General features: G+C 41.6%; 1 protein-coding gene across 1 annotated transcript; it reads left to right on the top strand.

Annotated features, from left to right (window-relative positions):
• The first annotated feature begins 386 nt into the window (after nt 1–386).
• LOC110870144 (calphotin-like) lies at nt 387–1916 on the top strand. The gene has a single exon (XM_022119345.1). The coding sequence runs from the start codon at nt 387–389 to the stop codon at nt 1914–1916; it is 1530 nt and encodes a 509-aa protein (XP_021975037.1).
• The last annotated feature ends 11259 nt before the right edge of the window (nt 1917–13175 follow it).

Raw genomic sequence — 13175 nt, forward strand, 5'->3', positions numbered from 1 at the left:
ACAAACAAAAGGCACAAATACACATTTCAAAACTTATATTTATAATTCAGTCTTAGAGACTGAGGGAGGTTCAGTCTTAGAGACTGAGGAGGTTCAGTCTTAGAGACTGAGGGAGGTTCAGTCTTAGATACTGAGGGAGGTTCAGTCTTAGAAACTGGGGAGGTTTAGTCTTAGAGACTGGGGGAAATTGAGTCTTAGAGACTAGGTAGTCAGTTTAAGAAACTGGGAAGGTTTTAGTCTGAGAGACTAGGGAGTTCAGTCTAAGAGGCTGGGTGGGATAGTCTGGGAAGACTAGGATGATTACATGCTTTCATTGTTACTGCATACATACTTAATTGATGATTATTAATGTACGTGCATATCTGTGATTGTTTGTTATAGACACTATGTCATCTTCTTCTGAGAGTGGAGTGTCCGACACGATAGACCCTATGGCCATTGTCTCAGATGACGAGATAGCCACAGACCCAGAGGGTTTTACATCAGATACCATGAGCGACGACGACGATGACTTTCAACCCTTCACCTTACCAGATTTTAGAGATGACACACCTATAGCTGATGGTTTTCATGATGGGGATCTACCTCTTGCCCAGATCCCTACTCCTTTTCCTCTGGCTGCATTTTCTTTGGAGGATTTGCCTCTTGATCATATGTCCGACGACGACATCGATCTCTATATCGAGGGTCCCCCTGAGGATGCCCAGGATGGCGGGGCTCCGGTTGATGATGATGTTGCTATTCCCCTTGTTGAGATTCCGGTCGATGATGACATTGTTGTCCCTGTTGATGAGATTCCAGTTGTCGACGCCATTGTTTTTCCACCTGTCGAGGTTCCTGTTGTGGAGGTTTTATCTGACCTGTCTGGTCCTGACTCGTTTGTGTCTGTATCATCCGCTACTTTACACGCACGGGGCGTGCAGCATTACCCCACTGACACTGATTCCGACATGGCAATTTCTGCTGCACCCATTTTTCCACATGACTTTGACCCAGATCATGAGATTGAGTTTGTACCTGATGAGCACCCTTTTGAGGCACCTGTCATTCCTGACGATCAACTCTTCGATATACCCGCTGATCATGAGCTTGCTCCAGCTGACCCAGAGCCTGAGATTGCACCAGAGCCTATACTTGCTCACGACCCTTTACCTGTGCATGACCCTATCCCTGTTGACATACCAGTTGTTGCGCCACCCTTTCCTGACCCGATCCCTGTACTTGTTAACCGTGCTCCATTTGCTACCCATGTGGACCCCAGATATGCTCACACCCGCAATGGGTGGATGGAGGACGACGACGACTATCCTCCTTTTGTCAGACCAGTTACTCCCCCACCTGCATCTACCCAGGCGCCCATTGATGTCATCCAGTTTCACCCACACTTGTCAGATGCGCACCGCACATATTTTCCAGTCACATTTCTTCAGGATATCCCTCCTCCCCGTCCCGGGGAAGGACCTTCGAGTCAGCAGGCCATTCACGTACCTTTTGTGTCAGCAGCCGACCATTTCATGCCACAGTTCACACACGCTGCTCCTTCTTCTGCACCCACGGGCGAGCCATTTATGTGGTTTCCGCCCAACGTGATGCCTATATCTGATCCATACCATCCCTTCCACATTGGATACTCGAGGGACGGTCTGCTTTTATCCTTGCAGCTCCAGCAGGATATGTTGAGTCGTAGAGTCACTGAGCTGGAGAGGATCCCGCGTCCTCCACCTGGTGCTGGTCCATCACAGTTTGCTGCTCCACTTGCTCCACTATTTCCTTACCCGGATTTCGACATCCGATTTCTTACTATGGAGCAGCAGATTTGCTGTTTGTTGCAGCTTGTTCATACTCTCGATGAGGAGTTAGCGCGTATGTGCCATTTTCTTTTCATTCCTCCACCTCCTCCTCCCCCATCAGCTTAGAGGTTTTTGGTTTGATGCAGATAGCATGTTTTTGATGAGAATGCAGCTATTGGGCCAGATTGTGCAGCTTTTTGAAGACCACATGTTGACTTTGACTTTTGACTTATGATTATTGTAGTTTGTTAGACGATTCGGACAAGGGCGATGTGACCCTTAGTCTCTTTTAATGTATGATACAATTGTGAAACTTGAAAACTGTACTTGTGGTCTTGTTATATGATAGCTCAATCGCAACATTCTCATTACATGCATTGTTAGATTACTTGTTTGTGTTATGACATGGGATGTTATGTGTTACTTGTGTTGATGAATGTTATTACATACGCGTACTACATACTTATAGGCATAAGACCTGACCTATACAATCTTCTTATAGAAGATGCCTCCACGAAGAGACACTCGATTGCCCACTGCTAAGGCCGAATTACAAGAAAGGATCTCCCGAGCAATAGCAGATTACGAGGCCTCACGCGCCAAAACTAGCGGGGGTACCTCGAGGAACAACCCACCACATGGTAATGTTTAAGTCGCTTGGGACACATTACGTTACCTTTGGATATTTCGTGTGCATTTTCTAATGATTCCTGTAAATGACATTGCTTGTACAGGTTGTACCTTTAAGAAATTTTTAGACTGTAAACCGTTGAATTTTGACGGCACCGAGGGTGCTGTGGCTTATGTTCGATGGACGGAGAAGACGTTCCGTGTTAAGGATGAGCAAATGCGCACCAGAACAGCAAGTCACCTACATCTCCGGATTGTTCATTGATGGAGCGCTTTCATGGTGGAATCTCCAAGTCCAAACACTGGGAGAGGCAGCAGCATACACTTTGACTTGGAATGAGCTGAAGGAGCTCATGCATAAAAAGTATTGCTCCAGGGCCGAAATTCAAAAGTTAGAAACTGAATTCTGGAACCTCAAGATGGACGGCCCAAAGATCGCCGAATATGTGCAGAGATTTCACGATCTGTCTCACGTGGTACCATACATGGTCAGTCCGGAATTCAAACGTGTTGAGCGTTTCATTTGGGGGTTAGAACCTCAGATTATGAGTATGCGTCAAAGCCTGCAACAATTACTGAGGCTATCAATCTGAGCGTGTCACTGACTGAAGAAGCTTTCAGGTTAAACAAGTTTTTGATTTCCGACCAGAAAAAGAAAGAAACTCACGTTGAGTCCTCGGGAGAGAACAAAAGGAAGTTCTCCAACTTTAAGAAAGGTACCAGCAGTTCGAACAAGAAGGATGAGACAAGCGCACCGGCCAAGGCCAAAGGAAAGGGGTATATGGGTACCTTGCCCAAGTGTAATGCGTGTCAGTTGCATCACGAAGGACGATGCTGATCTGGAAAATGTGAATCTTGTGGAAGCGTTGGTCACACGAAAGAAACATGCTGGGTTGGTACTGGCCGCGGTGGTCAAAGGGGTTTTGGTAACAACAACCGTGGAGGTAATGGGAATGGAAACCGCCCACAAGGAGGGAATGGCAGAAATGGTAATCGAGGAAATTTTGGAAATCAAGCTGGAGGTGGGAATCGCAACCAAAACAATGCTCAAAGTGGTAATGGGAACGGTAATGGTCGAGGACCAGGTTGTTTCAATTGTGGAGACATGGGGCATTTCAAGCGAGAGTGCCCGAAACTCAATCAAGCATAAGGAAGAGTTTTCAATATCGGAGCGAGGGAAGCACGCCAAGATCCAAATGTGGTTACTGGTACGTTCCCTGTCAATCAACGCTTTGCATCTATTCTATTTAACGCTGGTGCCGATTATAGTTTTGTATCGCTAGAGTTTAAGAATATACTTGGGTTGGTAGCTAGTAAGCTAGATATACCGTATTCAATAGAACTAGCCAATGGAAAGCTAGTTGAGACGAATGAAGTCATCAGAGGTTGCGTGATAGAGCTGGGAGAACACGAGTTTACACTAGATCTACTGCCAGTTGAGTTGGGAAGCTTCGATGTTGTAGTAGGGATGGATTGGTTGTCAAGCAACAAAGCCGAGATTGTGTGTCATGAGAAGATCATACACATTCTAATGGCAGATGGAGAAACGATCGTGGTACACGGAGAGAAGCGCGATATGCCCTTAAGGATCATCAGTTGTTTGAAGGCTCGAAAGTGTTTGAAGAAAGGATGTGTTGCCTTCCTGGCACACTTCATGGATAAGGAAGCCACTGAACCAAAGATAGAAGACATTCCAGTCGTGAAGGAGTATCCTGAATTCTTTCTAGAAGACTTGCCAGGATTGCCGCCGCAAAGACAAGTCGAGTTTCACATTGACTTAGTCCCGGGCGCCGCGCCTATAGCTAAGGCACCTTATCGACTTACGCTTTCGGAAATGCAGGAGTTATCAACGCAACTTCAGGAGCTATTGGATAAAGGATTCATCAGACCAAGCTTCTCGCCTTGGGGAGCTCCAGTTTTGTTCGTTAAAAAGAAGGATGGTTGTTTTCGCATGTGTATCGACTACCGCAAGCTGAACAAGTTGACTGTCAAGAATAGATATCCTTTGCCAAGGATTGATGACCTGTTCGATCAATTACAAGGTTTGAGTTTTTACTCCAAGATCGATCTTCGATCAGGTTATCACCAGTTGAGAATTCAAGAGGAAAGTGTTCCAAAGACGGCCTTTAGGACTCGCTATGGACATTACGAGTTTCTGGTTATGTCGTTTGGTCTGACAAACGCTCCAGCAGTATTCATGGATTTGATGAATAGGGTTTGCAAGTCGTACCTCGATAAGTTTGTGATTGTGTTTATTGATGACATTTTGATCTACTCGAAGACGAAAGAAGAACATGAGCAACACTTAAGAGCTATCTTAGAGCTGCTTAAGAAGGAGAAATTATACGCTAAGTTCTCAAATTGCGAGTTCTGGTTACGCGAAGTCCAATTTCTTGGTCATGTAGTTAATGGAAATGGAATTCATGTGGATCCCACAAAGATCGAGGCGATCAAGAATTGGGAGACTCCGAAGACGCCAACCGAGATTCGACAGTTCCTAGGTTTGGCAGGATATTATCGCAGGTTTATTGAGGATTTCTCGAAAATATCTCAACCATTGACCTCCCTCACACAAAAAAACAAGAAGTATGAATGGGGAGACAAGCAAGAAGAAGCATTTCAGTTGTTAAAGAACAAGCTTTGTGACGCACCGATCTTATCTCTACCCGAAGGCACTGACGACTTCGTGGTATATTGCGACGCCTCGCGTCAAGGTTTAGGCTGCGTGCTGATGCAGCAACAGAAGATTATAGCATATGCTTCTCGCCAGCTGAAGGTCCACGAGAAATATTATACCACGCATGATTTGGAATTGGGCGCGGTGGTATTTGCGTTGAAGATCTGGCGACATTACTTATATGGTACGCGATGTACAATCTTCACTGATCACAAGAGCCTGCAACATATCTTCGATCAGAAAGAGCTTAACATGAGACAGAGACGCTGGGTTGAGCTATTGAACGACTATGATTGTGAGATTAAGTATCACCCAGGGAAGGCGAATGTGGTCGCTGATGCCTTAAGTCGGAAGGAAAGGATTAAGCCCATAAGGGTTCGAGCCTTGGAAATGATCATTCAGACGGACCTCTCGTTGCGCATTAGTGCCGCACAGAGAGAAGCTCTTAAAGAAAGGAACCTTGAGAATGAGTATCTCCGTGGGATGGAGAAGTAGTTGGTACCAAACGAGGAAGGAACGTTGTGCTTGATGAAACGAATTTGGGTTCCCTTGTTTGGTGGTTTGAGAAATGTAATTTTTGATGAAGCTCACAAGTCACGGTACTCGATCCATCCAGGATCAGACAAAATGTACCAAGATTTAAAGGATTTCTATTGATGGCCAAGAATGAAAGGCGACGTTGCGATATATGTTGGCAAATGTTTAACTTGCGCCAAGGTAAAGGCAGAATACCAGAGGCCTTCAGGTCTTCTACAACAACCTGAAGTACCCAAATGGAAATGGGAGCAGATTTCGATGGACTTTATAACAAAATTGCCAAGGATGCCCAAAGGTCATGATACGATTTGGGTAATTGTAGACCGTTTAACGAAATCTGCACACTTTTTGGCAATCAAGGAAAAAGACAACACAAGTAAGCTTTGCTGAGCTATACCTGAGAAAATTTTTTGCACGACATGGAGTGCCTCTCTCAATTATTTCTGATAGAGACGGAAGGTTCATGTCAAGGATTTGGCAATCCTTTCAAGAAGCATTTGGTTCTCAGTTGAATCTGAGTACTGCCTTTCACCCGCAAACAGACGGACAGAGTGAACGAACGATTCAAACATTGGAAGACATGTTGCGAGCTTGCGTAATGGATTTGGGTGGTAGTTGGGACACTCACTTACCCTTGGTTGAATTTTCATACAACAAAAGTTATCATGCAAGCATTCAGGCCGCACCGTTCGAAGCTCTCTATGGACGCAAGTGTCGATCACCGCTATGCTGGGCCGACGCGGGTGATAGACAGCTTGTTGGTCCGGAATTGGTTCAAGAGACGACTGACAAGATTTTTCAGATCTGAGAGCGCATCAAAGCAGCTCGTGATCGACAAAAGAGTTATGCGGATCAAAGAAGGAAACCTTTGGAATTTCAAGTGGGAGATATGGTTTTGTTAAAGGTTGCACCCTGGAAGGGGGTAGCACACTTTGGGAAGCATGGGAAGTTGAACCCAAGATACATTGGACCATTCAAAATCCTGAAAAGGATTGGTCTGGTAGCTTACAAGTTGGACCTACCTGCAGAGCTGAATGGCGTTCATGATACATTTCATGTATCAGATCTGAAAAAGAGTCCAACTCAAGAAACAGTGGTCATTCCTACCGACGAAGTTCATATTGACGACACACTCCACTTTACGGGAGAACCCGTTGAGGTTACTGATTGGAAGGTCAACAAAACATGCCGGAGTAGTGTCAAACTCGTCAAGGTTCGATGGAATGCACGGCATGGACCAGAATTCACGTTGAAGCATGAAGATCGCATGAAAGAAAAATACCCACATTTATTCCCCAAGACCCCTGCATCTAGTAGCAGAACTAACATTTCGGGACGAAATTTTCTTAACAGGGGGAGAATGTGACAACCCTCATAATTACAGGTATCCGTACAATTAATTAATATTAAATTTATGCTTAATGACTGTGCTTAATTACAACTGATGACGTAAACTGTTTTGTGATTTCTATATCATACATACATGTGCATCACATTTCATACTGTCACACCATTTATTACATACAAACTTTAGTGACGTAAACGATGCACAGAGCACAGTCAGCACCGTTAGCGGATAACTCAGAAACATGCTGACAATGTCAGTACAATAGACAAACAGTGTTTTGAGACCCCGTAAGGGCCATAGACAAGGTACTACACTAGTATGGAGTGTAGGGAAGTAAGGACCATGAAACTGCGTCACTAGGTGATAGTATAAGTGTCGGAAAGTGCCTAGAACCCACTCAAAGTGCAGAATTCTGCATTAATCAGCAAAAATCAGCATTTTAACATGCTAGTAACATGCAAAAATATGGCAAAATGGTCCTGTATGTTTTCCTAAGTGTCGGGAATTAAAAGTGTCACAAAAAGTTACATAAAGGACACTAAACGGAATAACAAGACACTTTAACGAACCGGTATCTAACCGAACAACCGGACATTACCCGTAACACTAAAATATTGCTAAAAGCATTGTTTTACTTTTTCTGAACTAGTTATGGCTCCCGAACACTCAAACATACTGCATAAAGCATCCTACACTTGAAACACTAGATATTACACTTAAACTTCCACTAATTACCTACTTTTACCATCAACTTACAATTAACCCCCCCCCCTCTTGATGTTTACGGCCCAAATGAGGTGGCCCCACCTCAAGATTACTTCAACCTTCCTAAATCTCATGATAATCTTTCATTGGGATTTGCTTTGATCTTGTTTGTACTTGAGAAGACATTAAAACCATTGGATAATAAGTTTAGATATTTATAAGAACACTAACATCTCACCATCATCTTCACTTCACCACTCACTCCCTTCCTCTCCCTCCTCTCGGCCGCAAATAACACCACCACCATCACCATATTTCGATCTTCACCCAATCCAAGACCATTTTGAGGTGAAAGAAGCAAGACTAGAAGGTGTGGAACTCTTGGATCATCAAGGACCTCCTTTGTTTGCTTTTATCCATTCCATTTTCACCATTGTTCTTCCCTAGCTTGAAGCTAGTAGTAAAGGCTCTCTTGATCCTTGTTTACTTCTATTTTTAATGGTTAAAAGATGTTGTATGATGAAATAACAAGAACACTAAAGAACATAAACTTGAATCTTGAACATAAAAGCTTTACATATAGTGATATATGGATGAAATGATATTATTTAGTGTATGTTTAATACTTGCTTGTTGTTTACTTGAAAATGTGATGTTGATCATCACATAGAGCTTGCTAGATTGTGATTAAACACATGATCTAGCAAGTGGAAGGATGATTATGTAATAAGATGATCATCTTCTAGTATGAACATGAACTTGATAAATAAAGTGATTTCTTGTAAAATAATAAACATAGTGAGCTAGTAAACTTATAGCTTCAAGACTTGTGAATGATTTTTCTAAAGGAACCAAGTTTAAAAATATGATTTTTGAAAGATCATGGTTTTTATTAAACCTACACTATTTTTAGTGACAAAATAAGTGTAGAAATACTTTTGAAACAAGAAGATCCAATAAATAAACATTTTTGTAGAATATGTTTACAAGTTGTAAACATCTAAAACTTCCAAGAATAAGATTTACCAAGAAGTAAATATATTTTGGAGGGTAACTAAGGCTACTAAACACTTTACCAAGTTACTATGCGTTTTTGTGAAAGATCAAGTTCATGTTGTATTATAAATGGAATAGTTTTTGCACTTGGTAAGTATAATACTGTTTAGGGTTGATTGTTGATCATTGTGTGTTGATTTTGAAAAGAAAATGATATGCTAAATAGCATGGACACCTCCATTTTTAGGGGAAACTATGGCAAAATTTTCTAAAAATTCAAACACTTAGAAAAATATTTTCTAGCAAGTATTTACAAGTGTATTTTAAACTATGTTTTTCAATCTAAACTTTGCCATAAATTTTTGTAACAAAAATACAAGTATTGGAGGTTGGTTTTTGTAAATAAAAATGGATAAGTATATATTTAGAATATATATTTTATACTAAAGACATTTGTGTGAATATTGTATACTTTGTGGAATAGTTATATTATTTTAGGGTAAAATAATATAACTTACAAATACCAAGAATTTGCAACTTCAAAATAATACCAAAAATCACAAGGAATAAATATTTAAGTTACACGCTTAATATCGTGGAACCGAACGCGAAAACGTAACATATGAAATATTCCGGAATATACCGTTACTATATATTTTTGGTAAATATTATTTTGGAAACGAAAGAAGTGAAAATATGATTTTTGTACATTTTGCCAAGTTATATCATATTTTCGACAAAAAGAAAATATATTATTTTTGGGGAGTGAAAAATATATTTTCCTAGTATATTTAGAAGATATATGATTTTTGAGAAAAATATATATTTTCTTGGGAATATATTATTTTTGACAACTAAGTTATATATATTTTCTAAGTGGGACTTAAAAATATATTATTTCGGAACTACAAATATACATGTATGAAATACCCCAATCCTTGGGAAGGAAATACGAAGTTAAAATACTTGAGAAGTATTAATACAACAAATATTGATTAAACAGTAATTCTAAACATTAAATATAATTTAAAGTTAAAATAATTATTATTTTAACAAATAATTTTAACTTGGATTAACATAAGAAACGCAACTAAAAAACGTTAAACTCTAAGCCAAGGCATGGCCCCTTCGTCTAATAGACGTTAGTACACTGTAGGTAGTCGTGATTAGCTGCGGAGATTTGAGTTGCCGGTACTGAAGATGCACTACTGTGAATTCATGTCCCCCTTTTCTTTAAACTGTTTTGTTTATTTACTTCAGGGGTGAAATACATGTTACAAAGGATTACTTACAATACAATTGGTATGATTAGCCTAGGAAAGAGCCATAGATCATGTGATAGGGTAGGCGGATACTTGGGAACATTAATCCTCGTATCAGGACCGAGGGGCATGAGTGATAGATCTATTTGGGTGTAGCGAGCCCAAACCCATGAGGCCAGGGTGGCCCACAGTGGTGACTATGTCTTCCAGCCGGAAGCCCGGTACAAATTTGCTAGGTTTGAGTCTTCCTACACCGTCACACATATCAGTGGCCTTGCAAACCATTGGTGATCTTTTCCTTGTTTGCAATCATACCGGGACATTCATAAATACATTGAATACAAAGGTTTATACATACTCACTTACACATGAACTCACTCAACTTTTGTTGATTTTTCAAACTATATGTATTTCAGGGAACTAAAGGATCTGGCAGGGGTATGCATGTGTCTTCAAGCTGCGTTTAAATAAGAGATGTTATCCATGGTTGTCGATTTTAGGGGGTGTATCATAATCCTGGACGGGATTATATTTCTAAACTCCAGTCTTATTTAAAGTCTTTTGTGGAGTCTTTATGAACTCAGTTGAACATGTTATGATTTGTAACTTAATTTGGTATCGATTTTCAAGACAAGTATGTTGTGGTAATTTCTAAACTTTATTAATGGATGAACATCTCATATTTTTATCATATAGCATTGTTATGATTGATTGCTATGGTATTAAGAAGTCACACCAAATAACCACGCTTCCGCAAAAGTCAGGGTGTGACACAACTGTCACACCCCCAAAATCCCACCTGCGGAGTACTACCGCATGGAGGCGTGACTGACCAGGATCCAGCCACCAATCATACTGAACAAGCATATAAGTAGTTATAAAAGTTTAACCATCACGATTGGTGTTCCAAAACAAATAAGTTTAAGTTGCAAGCGGAAGCATAAGTTTAAAGTTATAACATAAGTTCCAAAAGTTTCAAGTTTAACATAGTCTTGTAGCAATCCCTGTCCCACAACGATCCTCCTCCATGCAAGCTCCAGCTGAGTACCTATGGTCCTGCAAAGCATGTAGTAACGAGTCAACAACTAGTTGAGTGAGTTCACGGGTGGGCGTTCGTTTTAGTTGTTTCGAAAACAGTTTACATTATGTGGCATCCTGCCGTGGGGGTTACCCCATAGTTTAAAAAACGTGACCAGTTCGTTCCCAGTTACTCCGGCACTCCGGCCGTGGGGGCTACCCCATGTAGTTATCAGGCATTTCGGCCGTGGGGGCTACCCCATGTACATCATCTGGCTCTCCAGCCGTGGGGGCTACCCCATGTGTATACTAGACTCGTTACCGTATCGATTGCTGACTGTAGTCATGTTTATGTGCCCTGAAAACATCAATGTCTATCATCATTGACGTGCCCCAGATCCATTAGTTCACGCCCGTCCTCTGCGGCACGGTGTGAGGCTTGTCAGACCTAAATAGCGCTATCTAACTAATGACCCGCTCGCCATTGGCCCGGCGATTAGTCGATACAAAAAGGAGGGACTTCGTGATAGAGTTTTAGTCTAGTACGTTTATCCGTCCATCCGGACGAGGAATCACATTCCTGAACCACTGACGTCCTACCCAAGGTAGACGAGGAACCACGTTCCTTAACCCCGTTCCCAACCCAGGGAATCCCATGCTTTGTAAGGGTGTGAACTCACCTTGGTTTGCTCGGCAGTCAAACACAGAAAGTCAATCAAGTCGCAAGTAGTCAATAACGTCCTAACACGGATATCACATATAATCAGATTCGAACCAAGTAGTGCACAAATGTTCAACACGCATGGAAATCACGTATAATCAGTAACAGTTCACAGTTCACCGATAACAGTCAATCACAAGTTCAAAGTCCAAGCAGTTGGGCTCGTGATAACAGGCCCAATTAACTCATCAACAGTAGCACAGAAGTTCATAAGTCCGGCCCACTAACTAAGGCCCAAAGTGTGGTCTCGAGTCGCAACCGGACTCGCAAGCATGGTCTCGAGTCATGCTGTGTGTTGATCATGGATGGTTGCGAGTCGCAACCGGTGTCGCAACCGTAGTCTCGGTTCATCATGCTAAGGTCTCGAGTCGCAACCGGACTCGTAACCTGTGGTTTCGGCTTGTCCTGTTATGGTTGCGAGTCGCAACCGCGTGGTCTCGAGTCATCACGCTGTGGTTGCGAGTCGCAACGGGTGATTGCGAGTCGGTAAGCTGTCGTTTTCAAGTTCACGTGTTGATGCAGATGTAATCAGCCAAATAGTACAATATAATCAGGCCCAAATCCGGAAATAACCAATAGCATTCCACTAACAGTTTTCCTAATCAGGTTACTAGTCAAAGATGGATCAAAATCACAAGGGTTTTCATATTCTTAACTATCATTCAAAGTGTTCTTCACATATTCAAACACATATTCATCAAGTTCATAGCATTTTTAACACTTATTCAACCAAAACAATGAACAATCATCAAGACACTTAGCATAACACACAACCCGGTTTTTATATATGTCCGATTTCAACACAAGTGCAACCCGATTTCATCATTCATTTTTAACATATAATGAGTCTATTTTCAACATCAACATTTATGCATAGTTCCACACATAACAAGATCATTCATGAACCGATTTCTTTTCAAATATCATGCATAACTCAACTACCATATTATCACATAATCTTGTCATACATTTATTCAAGCACAAACACATCATGAACATATTTAACACTAAGCATACAACAATAACCAACAAGAAATACTAACCGGTTGGTGAGGTGTGTGTGAGTGCCGATCCAAGGTCCAAATCCGAGAGCTCTTGTGTCAACCGATTGGATCCGAGAGTCTTGGAGATGTGTTTGTGTGCTAGAGTTCTAGTGAGAGAGAAGATAGAAGTGTGTGTGTGTTTTTGTTCAACAAAATGGCAAAGTTAACTAAGGTTGGTTTATATATAGGCTAGTTCCAAGTGTGCACCCTTCATGGGTTTCGAGTGGGTGTTTTCGGCCCAAAGGCCCAACCGGCCAAAGGCCCAAACCGGCCTAATGGTTACGGTTCACTCGAGACCACATGGTCTCGAGTCGGGTCCTTGTTGTTTCGTGTCGGGTTCTCGGTTCACATATAACACGTACACACATATATATATACAATACACGCGTAACAAAGCACTTATCACATAAAAAGATTCACGTTATCATTTTAACTAGTCACATAACGTA

The sequence above is a fragment of the Helianthus annuus genome, chromosome 8, assembly GCF_002127325.2.
Source record: "Helianthus annuus cultivar XRQ/B chromosome 8, HanXRQr2.0-SUNRISE, whole genome shotgun sequence".
NCBI lineage: Eukaryota > Viridiplantae > Streptophyta > Magnoliopsida > Asterales > Asteraceae > Helianthus > Helianthus annuus.